This window comes from Natrix helvetica (genome assembly GCF_964273705.1).
Source record: "Natrix helvetica genome assembly, chromosome: 1".
NCBI classification, from domain to species: Eukaryota; Metazoa; Chordata; class Lepidosauria; order Squamata; family Natricidae; genus Natrix; species Natrix helvetica.
In genome coordinates, this window is record NC_138548.1 from 191,811,993 (window position 1) to 191,832,093 (window position 20,101).

At 45.8% G+C, this 20,101-nt stretch overlaps 1 protein-coding gene across 6 annotated transcripts in view; it reads left to right on the top strand.

Annotated features, from left to right (window-relative positions):
- The window catches only part of TRPC4 (transient receptor potential cation channel subfamily C member 4), a 363,414-nt gene that overhangs the window by 127,493 nt on the left and 215,820 nt on the right, over nucleotides 1–20,101 (top strand). For all 6 annotated transcript variants that reach the window (XM_081936901.1, XM_081936899.1, XM_081936897.1 and 3 more), the window contains 2 exons: nucleotides 5,956–6,474; nucleotides 7,043–7,379. In XM_081936901.1, the coding sequence (XP_081793027.1) occupies nucleotides 5,956–6,474; nucleotides 7,043–7,379 (856 nt within the window). The remainder of the gene's footprint in view (nucleotides 1–5,955; nucleotides 6,475–7,042; nucleotides 7,380–20,101) is intronic.

A 20,101-nucleotide genomic window follows, 5' to 3' on the forward strand; every position in this document is an offset into this window, starting at 1 on the left:
TCGTGATCTCTATCTTTCCTGTCATCTCACCATTTACCATTACCTTTGCCGATTGGTTAATATATATCATTTTGATCATATTTATGAATCCCTCACCAAATCCCATCATTTGAAATTGCATTATCATAGAATAAAGAATGTTGTTAAGGGTAAGTTTCTACTGCTCCAACAAAAAAAACCCTCCCAATTTCCCAAGCTTAAATATGTGGCAGTCAGGATGCAAGAAGAAAAATGTGTCTGTTTTGAAAACAAGTCTGTTACCACCCAGATGACAGTATTCCCTGCGCTTTCTGGTAGTTCCACAATAAAATCCATAGCTATCTCCTTCCAGGGTGCTGAGGGTTCGGCTACCTCCTGTAACAGTCCTGGCATTTCGCCTTGGCGTCTTTTGGCTGCTGCACAGATTGGACAGCTGGCTACAAAGCTCTCTATGTCCTTTTTTAGTGATGGCCACCAAAATTGCCTTTTAATTAGATGTAAAGTTTTTACAAAACCAAAGTGTCCTGCTAGTTTGGAGTCGTGGTACCTTTCCATTAAGTGCAGTCTTTGGTTGGCTGGAACATACAACTTCCCTCCCACCTAAGCTAGGTTATCTTTCATCAGACAGCTGTCTTTGTGGCCAAAAAACCATTTATTGGTGGTTAAAGCTTGTTTAAAAGTTTGGGTGGTATCATTGTCCTCCAGAGTGTCTCGTTTTCCCTTTGGATCTGGTGGTTACTCTAGCGGCTAGTTGGTTGTCTCGTTATCATGTGTTTGATTACGTTTGGTTTCATACTATTGTATTGTGGTTTCCTTGATAGTGCATCTGCCAGGAAATCCCCCCCCCCCCGAAGTATCTGAGCATAAATTCAAACCTTTTAAAGTACTGAGCCCATCGTACTTGTTTAAGAGAGAGTTTCCTTGGGGCCTTTAGAGCTTCTAAATTTTTATGAAATTTTCCAGACTTTGAAAGGGATCTTACTCCCCTTTAGGAAATGTCTCCAGGTTAAAAGAGCCCATCGAACTGCATAAGCCTCTTTCTCCCAAATGGCCCACCTTTGCTCAGATTCATTCAATTTTTTGGATGTGTAAGCGCATGGTTGTAATTGGTCTTCCTCATTTTTCTGAAGTAAGATGGCTCCTATCGCCACATCCCTAGCATCTGCCTGTATGACGAACGGTTTCTCTGTGTCCGGGTGCTTTAGGATCGGTTCTGCTGAAAACAGCCTTTTAAGTTTTTCAAATGCCGCTCGGCATTCCATTGTCCAGTTCAAAGGCTGCTTCGGTTTTGGGTTTCGCTCCCCCTTCGTTTTTAAGAGCTTGGTGATGGGGAGGGCAATTTGGGCGAAAGCGGGGATAAACTGCCTGTAAAAGTTTGCAAATCCCAAGAAGCTTTGCAACTGTTTGCGTGTTCTGGGTGGTTCACAGACAAGTACCGATTGCACTTTCGAAGGATCCATTTCTATGCCCTGGTGTGAAATGCGATATCCTAAGTAATCAATCTTTTCTTGATGGAATTCGCATTTGGAGAGTTTAGCGTAAAGTTTTGCAGAGCGAAGTTTGTTCAGAACCGCCCGGACTAGTTTTACATGTTCTGCCTTGGTCTCAGAATATAATAAAATGTCATCAATATAGACTATGCAGCTCTTATATAGATGCTCCTGCAACACTTCGTTTATTAATTGCATAAATACTGCAGGGCCCCCATGTAGCACAAATGGTAGCACTTTGAATTGATAGCATCCAAGAGGAGTGTTAAATGCTGTGTCCCTGCTTCACAACTTTAATGCGGTCGCGTGCTTTGCGGTCTGCGAGGGGGTCTTCAAACCATCGTCGCAGGGCCATCATGAACCTATCAAAGTCACGCAGTTCTGGTGCATCAGCATCATGTAAAGTCACCATCCATCTGGCAGCTGCTCCTTCCAGGGCTAGGGTGACCACTCGCACTTGGGCTCCTTGGGTTCGGAAATCACACCCATGTTCTTGCATGTAGGTGAGCACGTGTGCCACAAAGAATCCCAATTATTCTGGGTTCCCATCAAATTTTACCCCCAGGGGGTAAAAGAGTTTTCCTTTCTAACTGCAGGTTTCATGGTTGGTTCGGAGTGGCCCCCAACCCATGCGCCAACTGGGGGGGAGGGTTTTCTGGATTCCTAGCTGTTGCTGCTGTGCCATCAGCTTGATCAGCAGGGGGCAGAGTGGGGTTAGTTCCCCTGGTGTCATCCTCTCTCAGCAAGGCTTCATTTAGCACCTCCTGGTCAGAGGGAGTTCTGACTCCAATTTCCACCCTGTTTTTCGGCTACCTTGGGTAAGAGTGACTCCTCTGGTCTTCCCTTCCCAACCATCTTTCGTTCTGATTCCAATTGACCAACGGGGCTTTTTGGGGTCCTCCAGGCTCACCTCGTTCTCTTTGCCCGGGTACAAGGAACAGGTCTCTGGTTGTGGAGGGGTTTCCATCTCCCTCCAGCAGTCAGTCTCCCTTTGTTCATCGTTATGCTCAGACATGGTTTGCTGGGTCCCCTCGGTAGAGTAAAGATGTTTCTCTCCTGGTTGACCACTTTGCAAAATATGTTCATCTATCTGTGTCTGTAAACAAAACAGAAGAAACATTGTTTCCAAGCAATGCTCAAGATTTGGGGTAACCGAGAATTTGCAATATAATAATGTACAATATTTTGCAGTCAGAGATGCAAATGGAAGAGGCAAATTGCAAAGACGGGGCATTGTCTGTGCCTTGTGTGTTCACAGTCTCAAGAAACAGATGCTTCTGTTAAGAATATCTATTAGCGTGTTGCAAGCTGTGTATATGCAGATAATCTATTCTTAAATTAAGTTATGGAGGCTCTCTAGATTTGAACTTTGAAAGCACTAGAACAGTGTTTCTCTTCCATAGTCATAGAATTGAGTGACTACTACACTTCCCCATTGACAGCTTGTCGGAAGCCAGCAGTGATTGTCATGTGACCACAGGGTGCTGCAATCATGTGACCACAGGGGGCTGCATCCATTTTTTCACCACAAATGAAGCACCGCCTCTGTTGCTGGGCTGTAATCTGGTCTCTTTTGCTGCTACATTTCTCTTTATAGACACCTTCTTTGTTGCTATGGTCTCTGCAGACAGACAGCCTGTGGGACTTTCCGTTGTTCTTCTCTCTCTGCTGCTTGGGCCCCCACCTCAGGAATTTCTTTTTGAGGCTTCTTCTAAAATGGCGCTTGTTCTCATCAACAATCAAACAAGCCTTTAAAGCCTCCAAACGCAATTTCTGCTTTGGTTTGCACTTAGATACTGCAGAAACAATGTCCCAATGACTGTAACACCAATAGCACCTTTTGAGATTCAGGAATATTCATTCCACACTGTTGTAACTCAACAAATAAAGTCTTCTAAACTTAAAATGATATAGGCCCGTGATGGAGAATCTATGGCACGTGTGCCAGAGGTGGCACCCAGAGCCCTCTCTGTGGGCATGTGTACTGTCACCAGCTGGTCTTTGCAAGAGCCGGAGCATTGGAAAACAGCCTGAAAACAGCCCAATAAAGGCCTGTTTTGGGGCATTGTTGACCATTTTTTCCCCATTTCCAGGCCATTTTCAAGCTGTTTTATGGGATGTTTTTAAGCCACTTTTTGGGCTGCTTTTGACCCACAAAATGGCCCCCAAATGGCTGAAAAACAGCCTAAAAACAGCCCCAAAATGGCCTGAAATGGACCAAAAACAGACCATTTTTGGGGCCAAAAACAACCCAGAAAATGGCCCAAAAGCAGGCATGTGCATGCTGGCCAGCTGGCCTTTGGGTTTCTGGTGCACTGGTGCATGCACATTCCATTTTGGGCACTTGATGCGAAAAAGTTTCGCCATCACTGATATAGGCCATTACTTTATCATACTGCCTCTGATCTGCAGCTGCTAAAGGTTCCTGGGGTGGTTTAACAACTATATCCCAGAGCTCCTTAGCCTTCAGGAAACATTCCAGCTTTGCAGCCCAAACAATATAGTTCTTCTGTCCCAAGCAAGGCAGAGAGCTCTTCTTAAATTCAGCAGCAGCCATCCTGTTGTGGGAAGGGAACTTCACCAAGACAGTGTTGTATTAGGAAGACCAGTACAGCCCATAACCAAACTGGAAGTCACTAGAATAACAAAGCCAGCATACATTCTAAAAGAAACCTCCTGAGAATAATTACCAGGATAGCAGGACAATTAGAAATAGCTACAGAGTACAAAATAATACAAAAGACCTAGGAAGTGAAGGAAGAAGTTACCTTTAAGAGAAGAAAAGGTCAGAGTGACAACAAAGACTGATTAGCTCAGGGCAAAGATGTAAAAATAGGAAATACAGTAGAAGACACTAGGGCCCATCCCTGCCCCATGGGAAGTACTTTAGGGCAGAGTAATAACAAAACTCAAGACAGGATTAGAACCATTAGCAAAGGCACACACAAAAAGTGATAAAACAATAGTACAAAGAAAACAAAAGGACTTCAAAGAGGAAAATGGTATAAAAAATGTACACTTACTGTAAGGTGACCAACTTTTTTACAATGAAAAGGAGGACAAATAAATTGGAAAAAATATATCGTAAATAAAAGAAATATTTTATTCATTGCAACAATAATACACTAAATTATGATATATGCATAATAAAAACATTTGCAACATTTTATATTGTAATTATGCTTACATGCCTGTTAATTATTATTTAGATGCGTACTTTTCCATTGAATTAATATTTTTTGTCAATGTATCATCTTCTAACAATATATTGGAAATATCTGAACAAGAAATATCCTTCATATTGAATTTTACGGCAAGTGCTGCAGCTAGAGTATCAACATTCAATCTCGATTTCTCACTTGTCGAAAAATCATTGGCCATTGAAAAAAACTCTTTCAACTGCTGCATTAGTTCCAGGGCAGCACAACGTAAATTGAACAAGTATAAATAAATGTTCACATGGAATATGTTCATTTTTGAAATGGCTGAAAACATCCACCCATCTTTTATCAATTTCAACATGTTGATTTTCCCATTGTATTAATTTTTCAGAATTTAAATATACAGTCTTCTAATTTCTTCAAAGAGACAATTGTCGTCTATTTTAATGTCTAGCATTTCTTTAGATAAAAATTCTTGAGTCTTGACGAATTGTCATGTCAAATACAAATACGTCACATAACGCGCAACAGATTAGTCTTCAAATATCGAAAAGGAGGACAGATAGGAGGACACTTTTCGAGGGAGGACAGAACTTACAAAAGAAGGACTGTCCTCCCTAAAGGAGGACGGTTGGTCACCTTACTTACTGTATGTCGGGGTCAGCTCACCCAGGAACTACATCACTGTCCGTCTTGCTTTCCTGAAATAATAAAGACAACTTGCTTTCAAACGTAGTGTGCTTCGATCCTAAATTCATTCACTCAGCCGGTGACGCTCTCCCAGCCGGGGAATCCGAACCCGCAAAGGAAACCTTTTTCCATTTAACACTGCAAGCTTTCTCTGCCTTGTTTCTCACACAGGCAGTCTCTTAGCTTAATTACAATTCAGTCTTTCTGTGTGCTCTGGGCCCATAACCTATCTGAGTTTGTTGTAGAAATCACATCCAGAAAGCACACATAGATAACTGATTCAGCAGGATTCATTAACTTCTTTATATACATAATATCACATGAGTAAATGTACAATAGTGGATTCCCCAATGTGGTAGTAGTTACAGGCAAAACACAGGCAGAGGAGAGATCAGCAGAGAATAGTTTCAGTTCAGAGTTGCAGACAGACTAGACCAGACTTGTTTGCTAAGACACACCCAGGCTTCCCTGCTACCTCCAGCAAATACTGTTTCCGTTTCTAAATAGCCCCCATTGGCTGACCCAGTTGCTATGCCTATTCATTGGCAGATCTTGTTACCATGTCTCCATTCCAGTTCATGAATATTCTGACACATTTTTATGGCTGTTAAACCAGTTGTTTTCCATCCCCACAGGTACCACCCACGTTACTGGATACACAGTTCTCTGAATTTACACCAGACATAACACCCATTATCTTGGCTGCCCATACAAACAATTATGAGATCATAAAACTTTTAGTCCAGAAAGGTGTGTCTGTTCCCAGACCACATGAAGTTCGCTGTAACTGTGTGGAATGTGTCTCCAGTTCAGATGTGGATAGCCTTCGCCATTCCCGATCCAGACTAAATATCTACAAGGCTCTTGCAAGCCCATCTTTAATTGCTCTATCAAGTGAGGACCCATTTCTTACAGCATTCCAGTTAAGTTGGGAACTTCAAGAACTGAGCAAAGTGGAAAATGAGTTTAAATCTGAATATGAAGAATTGTCACAACAGTGCAAGCAGTTTGCAAAAGATTTGTTGGATCAGACTCGAAGTTCAAGAGAATTGGAAATTATTCTTAATTACAGAGATGATAACAGTCTACTAGAAGAGCAGAGTGAAAATGATTTGGCAAGATTAAAACTAGCAATTAAATACCGTCAAAAAGAGGTAGGTATGCAGATAAAATGTTAGTGGATTTTATTACAATAATGAATGAGATAACATGCTTCCTAAATAAGACCAAATGCAGTTCAGATCCTCTATTCTTCAATATTTCAGTATCTTTCACTTTTTAATTAACATTTTAGGTTATTAGGGTATAGTGGGCACTGAAATATTGCAAAAGTTGTGAGGCAAACAGGAGGAACATGTATTTGACATGTTTCCTGCCTTGAGTTAGCCCCACACGGATACCTTTACCTTTCACTTTCTATAAGTATAAGCAGAAAACCTCATCTCTTAGATGAGGATAAATACTTTTTTTTTAATTTAGATTTTTATACCGCCCCCTCTCCCCAAAGGGACTCTAAATATAATAGATATGAGGATATACCAGAGAACAAAGTTTTTTTTGTCTTTATTGTTAATACCTAATAATTGTGTCCTTCAATGTACAAGGAATTTCATCTGGTAAAAATGCAGTTAAATCTCTTGAATTTCTTTTTGCATGTTACATTTTGTATATAAGAATTTACTAGATAGAAGAGTTTTGATTATTTCTTTTGTTTTGTGTTAGTTTGTTGCCCAACCAAACTGTCAACAGCTACTTGCCTCTCGTTGGTATGATGAGTTCCCAGGCTGGAGGAGACACCACTGGGCTGTGAAGATGCTGACTTGCATCATTGTTGGATTCCTTTTTCCCGCATTCTCTGTCTGCTACTTGATAGCTCCCAAGAGCCGACTGGGACTGTTCATCAAGAAGCCATTCATCAAATTCATCTGCCACACTGCCTCCTACTTGACTTTTTTGTTTTTTCTTCTACTTGCCTCTCAGCATATTGACAGGTCAGACCTGAATATGCAAGGGCCTCCACCAACTATCGTTGAATGGATGATCTTACCATGGGTCTTGGGTAAATATAAATATAAAGTAATAAAAAGTTAAATATAAATATTTATAAATATAAAATATAAAGGTAAAACAAATATACGGTACTTTATGCATTTCTTTTTTTTGTAAAAAGTTTTTATTGGTTTTAAAACATTTATAGGGAAAAGGTAATAGGGTACATAGAAAAATTTAGTAGCTCCCATGTTAGCAGTAGAAATGCCCCCAAATCTCACACTTCTACAATTTTAGAAATAACATGTAAAGGATAGCATAAACAGAATTCTCACTCTATATCAACAATGTGTTCAATCATCTCTTTCTTTGTCACTTTCTAGTATATCAACAATTACAATAATATTTCGGATATATTTATTTTTGTGACCTGAGCCTTTTCGATATTGCTCCCTCCTCCCTGCCCCCAGGTGGAGCCATGCCCCCCCCCCGTTCTCCATATCTTGTACGTTGCTGCCTTTTTCCTCACCTCTGCTATCTTCGTCCTCTGGGAGGGAAACATGTTTTTTAATAAAGGCCTCTGCCTCATCAACTGTCTTAATTCTAATTCAGCTTCCCTCCCAGAAAATCAGCATTCCTTCTGGCAATAACCATCTGAACCAAATTTCTCTATTGTATAGTTTCTTTGATAAGGAAGAGTACTTCCTCCTTTTTTCTCTAATCTTTTTTGGAATTTGCTTAAGAATGGTAATTTCTTTATCTTGGTATTTTAGAGGTCCCTCCCTTTGGGCCCCTAGCACCTCGTCTCTCGTGGTCCTCCTGAGAAATTTAACGTGTACCTCTCTTGAAACATTATGAGTTCTGACTTATGGCTTTTCACTTGCTGGGCTACTCCTACTACCTCTCCCCCTCTCACCCTCGCCATCTGCTATTTTATAACAACTAGCTACTACAAACTATCTGCCCTCTTCCGCCCACAATGGACCGCACCCAGGCCTCCATCTATTTATTTACCATCCATCTTCCAACCGATCACCTGGCCAACACAAGATCTTCCCACCTAGTTGTGATCGTGGACATTTCTTTCCTCCCATTAGATCCTGGCTTATTGATTTTAACATCAACAGCACCCTGACTTTGTCATAGCTTTTTACCATTACGTATTCGAGGTCGGACTTGCTCCAGCTGCGGGAGTCCCCCCTCTCGCAGGCATGGCCCTTTGCCCCCTCCGGGGCCCACCTTGATGACGGGTTTGTGAACCCAGAGAGGTGGAGGAAGCACAAACTTAGGGGGTTTTTAATGAAATGTTTTTTATCCTTTTTAGGGGGCTCCAGGGTGGGGGGGCGGGGGCGGGTGGGTCAGATCAGGAGCGATGTGAGAGCCGGGCCTCCAGGTGTGGTCGCGAGCAGAAGGAGCGGAAGGGAGGAGGAGGGGGAGGATATCATTCCTATACAGGGCTCTTTAATTCCAACGGTCGCAGGGAGGGGCAGATACGAGGACAGATTAAGAACTTACAGTCGGTTGGGAGACCGTGGTTGCTGGTTACACCCGGTCGCTTGTACCAACCCCCGCGGTCTAGGTGGTCAAGAGTTACAGACCCAGGGCCTGAGGCTGTTGTTATGCAATGCGAGGTCCGTTGTTAACAAGGCCCCCCTCATTCACGATCTAATTTTAGAGGGGCAGCCGGACGTCGCGGGAATAACGGAGACCTGGTTGGGCCACGAGGGAGGTCTTCCCCTCGTGGAAATGTGCCCACCAGGCTACCAAGCATTTCACCAGCCCCGGGCCCAGGGAAGGGGTGGTGGGGTGGCAGCAATTATTCGGGAGGACTTAGAGCCGAGGGAGTCTACTGTGCCACAGACGTCCCGATGTGAATCCCTTGTTGTGAAATGGGGCCCTGGGAGACAGTTGGGCCTGCTGATAGTATACCTGGCTCCTCGCTATATATCAGCGGCCCTGCCTGAACTCCTCGAGCTGATCGCATCGGTGGCGGTCGAGACCCCCAAACTTTTAGTGATGGGGGATTTTAACCTGCCATCGATGGGAGAAGCATCAGAGGGGGTTCGGGAGTTCATGGCTTCCATGACAGCCATGGACCTGACTCAAATGATTCAGGGCCCAACACACGAGGGAGGACACACTCTGGACCTCGTTTTTGTCTCTGGCCAGTGGTTGAGTGATCTGGGAGGAGGGGACTTAACCATCACTCCCCTGTCATGGTCAGATCACTCACTCCTTCGTCTTGACTTCCCTGGTGCTACCTCCCGCTGCGGGGAGGCGGAACCGGAAAGCACTAGATGGTTCCGCCCCAGGCGCCTGATGGAACCAGATAGGTTCCAGACGGAGCTTGGGCCACCTCCTGTAACCTTGACCCGCCCCCGGGTAGAGGACCTGGTGGTCGCGTGGAATAATGCGACTACTGGGGCCCTGAACCGGGTGGCGCCTTTGCGGCCTCTCCGGCGGGAACGATCCACCCTGGCCCCTTGGTTTACCGAGGAGCTGAGGGTGATGAAATGCCGCAAGAGACGTCTAGAGAGTCGTTGGAGATCCTCTCGTTCCGAACTTGATCGAACACAGGCACGAGCCCATTTAAGGACGTACCTTGTGGCATTGAGAGTGGCCAAACGCCAATATTGTGCCACTCTCATTGCATCCGCAGAGAACCGCCCTGCTGCCCTGTTTCGGGTGTCCCGCTCCCTCTTGTTTCAGAGGCCGCGGGAGGCCCCTCTACAGGGCAGAGCAGAGGAATTTGGGAAATATCTGCAGGATAAAATCGCTCAAATCCGGAAGGATTGGGTCCCTGTTAGTGGTCCAATGGAGACGTCCGTGGCGAGTCTTGAGGAATCGACCTGGGAGGAGTTTGACTTGGTTGCCATCGAGGATTTGGACAGAATGCGTGGACGACTGCGACCCACCACATGTTTATTGGACCCGTGCCCCTCCTGGCTTGTACTGGCATCCTGGGAGGTTACACGAGACTGGCTCCTGGAACTAGTGAACGCTTCGCTGAGCGAGGGGTCTCTCCTGGCCGCCTTGAAAGAGGCGGTGGTGAGACCCTTGCTCAAGAAGCCTTCCCTGGATCCTTTGGAGCTGGCCAATTATCGTCCTGTCTCCAACCTTCCCTTTTTGGCGAAGGTTGTAGAGAGTGTGGTGGCCTACCAGTTTCCACGGCATCTGGAGGAAAATGATTATCTAGACCCGCGCCAGTCGGGCTTCCGCCCCGGTCACAGCACGGAGACGGCCTTGGTCGCGTTGGTGGATGATCTCTGGAGGGCCAGAGATAGAGGTTGTTCCTCTATCCTGGTCCTATTAGACCTCTCGGTGGCTTTTGATACCATCGACCATGGTATCCTGCTGCGCCGGCTGGAGGGGTTGGGGGTCCGGGGCACCATTTTGCGGTGGTTCGGCTCCTACCTTTCTGGCCGGACGCAGCGTGTGTTGGCAGGGGAGGAGAGGTCGACCCTACGCCCCCTTACTTGTGGGGTACCACAGGGGTCGGTCCTCTCGCCACTCCTGTTCAACACATATATGAAGCCGCTGGGTGAGATCATCCGTGGTTTCGGGGTGGGATACCATCTGTACGCTGATGATACTCAGCTGTACTTTTCCACCCCGAACCACCCCAACGAGGCCATCGAAGTGATGTCCCGGTGTGTGGAAGCCGTACGGATCTGGATGGATGACAACCGACTCAAACTCAACCCCTCCAAGACGGAGTGGCTGTGGGTACCGGCTCCCCGGTTCAGCCAATTAATTCCATCATTGGCCATCGGGGGCATTCAACTTGCCCCCGTGGAGCGGGCACGCAATTTGGGCGTCCTCCTGGATGCCCGGCTGTCCATGGATGACCATGTGACAGCCGTGGCAAGGGGGGCGTTCCACCAGGTTCGCCTGGTGCGCCAATTGCGCCCCCTACTGGACCGGGACGCCTTACGCACAGTCACTCATGCGCTGGTGACGTCTCGCTTGGACTACTGTAACGCTCTCTACATGGGGCTTCCCTTGAAATGCACCCGGAGGCTACAGTTGGTCCAGAATGCAGCCGCGTGGGTAATTATGGGGAGTACTAGGTACTCCCATGTGACACCGTTCCTGCGCGAGCTGCACTGGCTTCCTGTGGTCTATCGGGTGCGTTTCAAGGTTTTGATAACAATCTTTAAAGCGCTCCATGGCTCAGGACCTAGTTACTTGCGGGATCGTATTCTGCCCCATACATCCCTGCGACCAATCCCCTCGCACAGAGAGGGCCTCCTCCAGGTGCCGTCCACCCGACAGTGTCGGGGGGCGGCGCCTAGGAGTAGAGCCTTCTCTGTGGCGGGCCCAGCCCTGTGGAATGACCTCCCTCCGGATATTAGGAATACCTCTGACCTCCGCTCCTTTTGTATTAAGCTCAAGAGCCACCTATTCCAAGTAGCTGGCCTGGCTCAACTTTGATCTAACTATATCGCTCCTGACGGGTTTTTATTTGGGTATTTTAATTGCATTCAATTACTTAGGGGTTTCTAAACATTGTATTTTATTGTTTTTATTCATTAGCCGACCTCCTCCTTGTACATGTCTTGGTATATGTTTTTGTAATATGTATGTCTTGTCTATATATTTATTTCATATGTTCTATTGTACGCCGCCCCGAGTCCTTCGGGAGAGGGTGCGGCTAAGAAATAAATATTTATTATTATTATCATTATATGCTGAATTAATTCTATAGACCAGGTCCATATCCCACCACATCTGCTCTTTGTTTCTCTTAAGATATTCTGCTAAAATTGTGCTCATAATATGTTTAAGATCTTCATTTTCTGTCTCTGGTAGATTCTGGAACCTGAGAAAAAAAGACATTCTTTCCAATTCTATTTTGGCCATAAAGTTTTCCAGTTCTAAATTTCCCTTTCGGACCTCCCTAACCCTTTCCTCCATCCCAGCTGCCCCTTCCTCCAGTACCGCAATCCTTTGTTTATTTTCTGTTGTGTTATGTTGTACCCCTCTGAGTTCATTTTTGAGGTCTGCCACTTCCTTCCTCAGTTCGTTTTGGTCTCTCATAATTTCTTGAAACATTTGGTTGACAGATAATTCTTTTGAACTCTCTCCAGCCGCTTCTTTTTGTAGCAATGAAGTAATTTTCGGCTTCTGGGTACTTGGGCTGGAAGTCGCCGATGCAGGAGCCGAAAGTGACAAAAATCTGGCTTGGATTTTTGGCACCGGCAATGACCCTCGTCACTGCCGGTGTCTGCCCTGGTGTTGTTTGTGAAAAAGAAGACCAGAGACTTGAGGCATTGTTGCGACTACTGCAAATTAAACAGCATCACGGTGCACAATTGGTATCCTCTGGACCTTATTCCTGAACTGTTGGAACAGCTCTGAGAGGCTACCGTCTTCACCAAATTGGATCTGCATGGAGTTTATAATCTAGTATGGATCCAGCCTGGGGATGAATGGAAGATGGCATTCAGCCCCAGGTACAGACATTTTGAGTATACCGTCATGCTGACCAATGTCCCCATTGTCTTCCAACATTTTATGAACATCTTCCAAGAACTCTTGGATCAGTTTGTCATGATTTACCTGAGCGACATTTTGATCTACTCTTTCTCCCGGGAGAGCCACCAACAGCACCTACACCTGGCCCTCAATGGCTCTGGGAGAACCGTTTGTATGCAAAACTGGAAAAATGCCAGGTTTTTTTCAGTCTACCATCGAGTTTCTGGGGCATAGCATCTCTCCTGATGGAGCCAAGCAAGGTCGAATCTCTGCACATGATTTTTTTATACAACAGATACTTCTCTGCTACCCTTAACCCATTCCAATCCATTTCTCTTTGCAATTTCCAGAACATTATCAGTTATGACATTTCTCCTTGGTTCATGGTTCTGACATTCCATAAATACTTATCCCTAGAGCATCTAATTTCACCAATTCCTGTGGGAACATCAGTACAGCCTTTAGATCTCAGCAACCAATTTCATATCCTCCCCCGGAAGAAAGCATGCAAATACCTGGAGAAGTCACATCATCAAGTGTTCCAGTAACAAGCAAAGTAGCCCAGTGTATGGATGATAGGAGATTCACTTCCCAGAGGAACAGATTCAGCAATTTTGTAGATGGAACAATCAGTCAAGGCCGGTATCTTTTTTTTATTATTATTAAAGGTTCTAACAAATTTTACAAATATTACCCCTTCCCCTTCCCACCCTCCGACCTTCCCTCCCCCCAACCTCCCAGAGCAAAATACAGCGTATAAACATTTAACAATCATATGCTAATATAAGCTAACTGATTTTGACATCCTACCTCCTCTTGTGCTTTAATTCCCTAACTTTAGGTAAATTGTAACATTCTTTGTGCTTTCACTCATAAGCTAATTGAAATTTTTTAGTCCGATATTTATTTTGAATATAGTCAATCCATCTTCTCCATTCCAACTTATATTTCTCATCTGAATGGTCCTTCAAATATGCTGTAATTTTGGCTATCTCTGCTAGATTTACTACTTTTAGCGTCCATTCTTGAATAGTAGGCAATTCCTCCCTCTTCCAGTACTGTGTCACCAACAATCTTGCTGCCATCGTTAAGTTCAAAATCAAATTAGTCTCTATAACTGTACAGTCTGTAATTATACCTAACAAGAACAACTGGGGAGTGAACTTGTTAGATCGGGTAAAGAGAGGACAGACTCAGGTTCAAGGCAACAACAGCTCTTTATTCAACAGACAAGTATGTACAATCCAGCAACTGTTAGGTCTGACAGCTCTCCTTTTATAGGGAGCTGTCAGACCTCTCAACCAATCAGATGAACCTCTGTTCCCGCCTAAACAGAGGACTGGAGTGAAAACCACAGCAGCTTGTGTGGATATCTAACACCCCTCCCCTGTTAGTTGGAGTGTTCCAATTAGTGACATAGTCTTTTAGGTAGGCGGGTTTTTGCTTTACCCTGGCAGACCTGCGCAGTTCATTTTGAACTGGTGTTTCGAGCAGGTCGGATGGACCTGTGTGGTCTTCAGCTCCTCTTGGTGGAAGCTGTTGGAACTTACCCCAGGCCGCGGCTGGAGTCCTTTGAGTTTGTTCACTCGGGGCTCGCTGTGGGCTTGCAACAAACTCAGGTAAATCTGCCAGATCTCTCGGGATTGAGAAGTCTGTAGAAGGAGTGAATGTTTGCTCCTTTTGGGTAGGGCTTTGGCCGGTTGGCGTCAGAGTTTCGTCTGGTGCTCTAAGATTGGAGTGGGTTAGGCGACCGCGGAGTTGGTCAATGTGCCTTCTCCAATTTCTACCATCCTCCAGCTCTAGTAAGTAAGAGCGAGGCCCGGTGATGCCTATCACCGTAGCAGGAATCCACAGAGTATCCCCCCTGCATAGTTGTGGGTGTATACTGAATCCCCTATGCTAAAGTTCCGAATTTTGCTAGTGGAGTCTGGGGGCAATGTGACAGAGTAGTTTGGGTGTAGCCGGTCTAGGTGGAACCTTAGCTGGCGACCCATTAGAAGCTCGGCGAGGCTTCTCCCGGTGGTGGCGCTAGGAGTAATATGTTGGATTAGTAAATAGTGATCAACCCGTGTTTGCCAATCACCTGGGCCCATTCTGGTGAGGGCCTCTTTTGCAAATCTCTTGCAGACCATTCTCTCCGCCTGACCATTGGAAGCCGGGTGGAATGGCGCGACCAGGGCATGCCGAATTCCCTGGCTAGCTAGCTAGGTCTCAAAGTGCATGGCCGTAAATTGGGGCCCGTTGTCGGAGGCCAAGAGGTCAGGCAGGCCGTGCATTGAGAAAAGTCGCTGTAGCACCTTGATAACCACCTCTGCCGTGGTAGAGGTCATCGGGGCTACCTCTAACCATTTCGAATATGTGTCCACAACTATTAGGAACGTTTGGCCGTGAACGGGGCCTGCAAAATCTATGTGCACCCTAGACCAGGGTGTCTGAGGGCGCCTCTGGGGGAGCTGGTCTGGATTCCTGGCACAGAGCACAAGTGGCCACCCACTCTTCTATTTCCCTGTCCATGTTAGGCCACCAGACATAGCTCCTAGCCAATGCCTTCATCCTGACGATGCCAGGATGCCCCACATGCAATGCATCTAATACCGCTTGTCGCAGTTTGCTTGGAACAACCACCCGGTCCCCCCACAGTATACATCCCTTAAGAACCGACAGCTCATCACGTTTTGCATAAAACATTTTAAATTCGGCCCCAACAGGCACCTTGGGCTACCCGCTCCTTACCGAGTTAAGCACCTGCTTAATAACATTGTCCTTCGCAGAAAAGCGGGCAACATCAGCAGAGGAAACAGGTCCAGAGTCCAAACAGTATATCAAGAAGACTGGTGTCTCAGGAGTGGGGTCGGCCAACAGTTCAGATAGGGGACAGCGGCTCAAGGCGTTGGCGGGTCCCAGCGTGGAGCCTGGGCGGTGTACGAGTTTGTACGTGTAGGCAGCCAGGAAAACAGTCCACCTGATCATGCGTGGAGAAAGAGACACCGGGGTGGGTTGGTCCCCAGCCAGCAGCCCCAGCAATGGCTAGTGGTCCGTCACAAGTTCAAAATCGCGGCCGTAGACGTACTCGTGGAAGCGCTTGACTCCCGCTACAGCAGCCAAAGCTACTCTGTCCAGTTGGCTATAGTTCCATTCAGCGGGAGACAAGGTTCTCAAGTAGAAAGCGATGGGGGCTTCAGCACCGTTGGGCATACGGTGGCTGAGGACGGCGCCGATGGCGAAAGGTGAAGCGTTGCACGTCAAAACCAGCGGCAGGGTTTGGCTATACTGGACCAGCAGGGAGTTGGCTGTGAGCAGGCATTTTACTCCGGCGAATGCGGCGGGCTTGGCTCGTCCCCAGGTCCATTTGGCGTTTTTGGCTAGTAGTCGATGCAAGGGCTCAGCGACGGTTGCTTTCTGCTTGAGAAAGACGCTGTAGAAGTTAAGAAGCCCGAGGAAAGCTTGCAACTGGTCTGATTGCGAGGTGTAGGGGCGTCCTGGATTGCTTTAATTTTTTGGGATGTCGGGTGGATCCCAGAACCATCAATCATGTACCCTAGGAATTCTACCCTGGGCACATTAATTTTACATTTTCTTTTTTGAGGCGGAGGCCTTTTTCCCGAATTCTGGTCAAAACAGCCCTAACACATTTTAAAAGTTGCGCCTCATTTGCAGCTGATACCAAGATGTCATCGAAATAGGGGACGACTCCTGGTATCCCCTGCAAAAGCCGTTCCATGACGCTTTGGAACAGTCCAGGGGCGATACTAACTCCAAATTGTAGGCAGTGGCATTTGAATGCATCCCTATGCGTCACAATGGTTTGGGCCTCCGCTGTGGCGCCATCTACAGGCAACTGTTGGTACATGTGCCATATCTAATTTTGCAAAAAAAATTATTGGGCCTAGCGAATGTAGTAGGTGCTGTACAATGGGCAGAGGGTAGGCGCTTTGTTGTAGCGCGTTGTTTATTGTACATTTGTAGATGCAGACTCACCCGTCCGGCTTGACCGGGGTCACTAAAGGGGTCTCCCAGTGAGCATAGTCGACTGGTTCTAGGATCCCCTGGCTCTCCAGTTTGTCAATTTCCCTATCAATTTTAGGGCGGAGGGCAAAAGGCACTCTCCTGGGCTTAAGCCTGATAGGCGCGACGTTGGGGTCCAAATTAAATGATATTGGCGTCCCCACATACTTACCGAGGCCGGAGCTGAAGACGTCCTTGAACTCCTTAAATATTGCATCGGCGCCACCGTTCGCAATGGCGTTGATGCTGGTGACTTCCAAGCCCAGGGCTTCGAACCAGTCTAGCCCCAGGAGGCTTTGCAGCGGCACGCTGGCCACGGTCCGGGAAGGTGGGTGATGATGCTCTTGAACTGGACTCGGAAGGTGCCCTGGCCTACAATGGGGACTTGGTTCCCCTGGTAGTCGCGCAGCATGATGTCTGGCGTGCAAAGCTGCCGTTTTTTGAGGCTTGGGATAGCCTGTTTTAGGGTCGACCAGGATATGATCGTGAGTGACGATCCAGTGTCGACTTCAAGCTCACAGGGAGCGTCCTTGATGAGGACCGTGACCTTCAGCTTTTTTGGCCGCCTTGTGCGGACTTGACCTATCGTTGTTTGATAGATTATCACCGGTTCTCTCTGAGTGTACTCTCTCTGGGTGTACTCTCTGGGCTCTCTCTCCAGGCGCCCTTGGTTCTTCCGCCAGGCCCCTGGGACGGGCCTCTGTTGGCGGTATGTTTGTGGCTGCCAAGTGGTGGCAGGGACTTCGCTCCGGCACACTTTTGTGATGTGCCCTTTCTTATCGCAACACTGGCAGGTTGCATCCCGGAATCTGCAGGTAGACCGGGGAGGGTTCCCTCCGCAGCTTGCGCAGGGTGGCAAATGGGAGTCGAATTTTCGTCACGGCTTCATGCGGCTACTGCACATGCGGTAGCTCTCATCGCACTCGCTGTCATCGGTTTCCTGATCTGCGGCCCTGTGGTGGACATGCGCCTGCTTAAGGATGGATTCAGGCACGATGTGCTGGCACTGCAGGGCTTCCGTGGACCTGTCGGCTGACTCTGATGCTCGGGCCTCGTCGAGTGCGATCTGCAGAGACATGCTGGATTTAGCCAGCAGGCGTTTCTGCAGATGAATGTCCCGCACTCCGCAGATCAGACGATCCAGGATTTGGTCATCCAGGTAACGGAAGTCCCAATACGTTGCCGCTTTTCGTAAGGCTGCAACGTATTGATTGATGATTCTCCTTCCTTCTCATTCTGCACGTTAAACTCGTGGTGGCGGACATGTCTTGAAGGTTTGGGCACGTAGTGTGTCCGTAGCATCTGCTGCAAGGCCGCCCACGTTACTGCCTGGATTGGAGTTGACTCCGATAGGTCTTTGGCCGTCTCAAAGACCTCACGGCCGCAATAACCCAGGAACAGGTTCTTTTTTTGGGAGTCCGGAACCCCCATGAGGTTGTTTGCCTCGAGGAAGTATTCGAACCTCAACATGTAGGATTCCCAGTGTTTGGCCACTGGGTCGTACGGAGTTGGCGGAGCGTGTATGGCTATTTTGTTCTGTGCGGTTTAAATTTGCCGCTTTAAAATGGCTGCTTGATGCCGCGCCGATGCTCCAGGCTGGATTCACTTGCTGGATTGTCTGGTTGTTCGTTCTTCGCCTTATCTGCCTCTCAATCCCACCTTCGTCGCCAGTGTTAGATCGGGTAAAGAGAGGACAGACTCAGGTTCAAGGCAACAACAGCTCTTTATTCAACAGACAAGTATGTACAATCCAGCAACTGTTAGGTCTGACAGCTCTCCTTTTATAGGGAGCTGTCAGACCTCTCAACCAATTAGATTGAACCTCTGTTCCTGCCTAAACAGAGGACTGGAGTGAAAACCACAGCAGCTTGTCTGGATATCTAATAGAACTTTATCCTCTTTTTAAGTATATTTTGAATAAACCACCATATTTTTATCCAAAATGCTTTGTTTGCAAGTCCACCATATATGATAATACGTAGCATCAGCGCAATCACATCTCCAACACTTAGTTGGAAATTTGGATACATACAAGATAACTTTTTGGGATCTAAATGCCATCTATACAACATCTTATAAAAATTGTCTCTCAAATTCTGAACTTGCGTAAATTTTACATTTCTTACCCAAATCTTTTTCCATGTTTCCATCATTATTGGCTCTTCGAAATTTTGTGCCCATTTTATCATACAGTCTTTAACTAACTCTGTTTCAGAATCTATTTCTATCAGTATATTATACAACCTTTTTATATGCATTTGACTCTGGTCCCTAATTTGTTTTACCAAACTATCCTCATTTTGCGTGATACCAATTGTCTGATCTTTTTTCCATCTAGCTTGTAACTGTCCATACTGGAACCAGGTTTGAATTACCCTTTCCTCTCTTAATACGTTCAAAGCCTTTAACTGTAGTACACCTCTCTCTATATTAAGAAGTTCTCTATATGTAATTACATATAGAGTCCCTACGGGGAGAGGGGGCGGTCTATAAATTCAATAAACCTTAACCAATAAACCTTAACATCCTGTTTTTGTTCTATACTTATATTCTCTATCGCGTGTCTGGGTACTACCCACATAGGTATCTTATCATTTAACCTATATTGGTATTTTTTCCAGACACGCAATAGGGCATTCCTTAATATATGGCTTTAAAAAATCTTATCCACGTTCTTATCATATATTAAATAAGTGTGCCAACCATATACCAAATCATATCCCTCAATATTCAGTATTCTATCCTCTGTTAGATTAATCCAATCACTAATTGTTGATAAAACTACTGCTTCATAGTATAATTTTAAATTAGGCATTTTCAAACCTCCTCTTTCCCGTATGTCTTGCATTATTTTAAGTTTTATTCTTGGTTTCTTCCCCGCCCAGACAAAGTTATTAATATCTTTCTGCCATTCTTCCAAATTTGCATCTTTTTAAAGTATTGGTATCATTTGAAAGAGAAATAAAAACTTAGGCAAAACATTCATTTTTACTGCTGCTATCCTTCCCAACAATTGTAGTTTTTTCTATTTATTCATCTCTATCTAACTGTATTTTATGCCATAATGGTTCATAATTATATTTATATAATTTCCCATTTGAGGTTGTAATGTAGACTCCTAAATATTTAACCTTTTCTACTATCTCGCATCCTGTTGCTCTTTGTAGTTCTTCTTTTTGATTTGTGGTCATATTTTTCACTATCATCTTTGTTTTTCCTAGATTTATTTTGAACCCAGATACTTGACCATATTGATTAATTATGTTCATTAAACCTCTAGCTGATTTCCCGGGTTGGGTTAAAGTTACA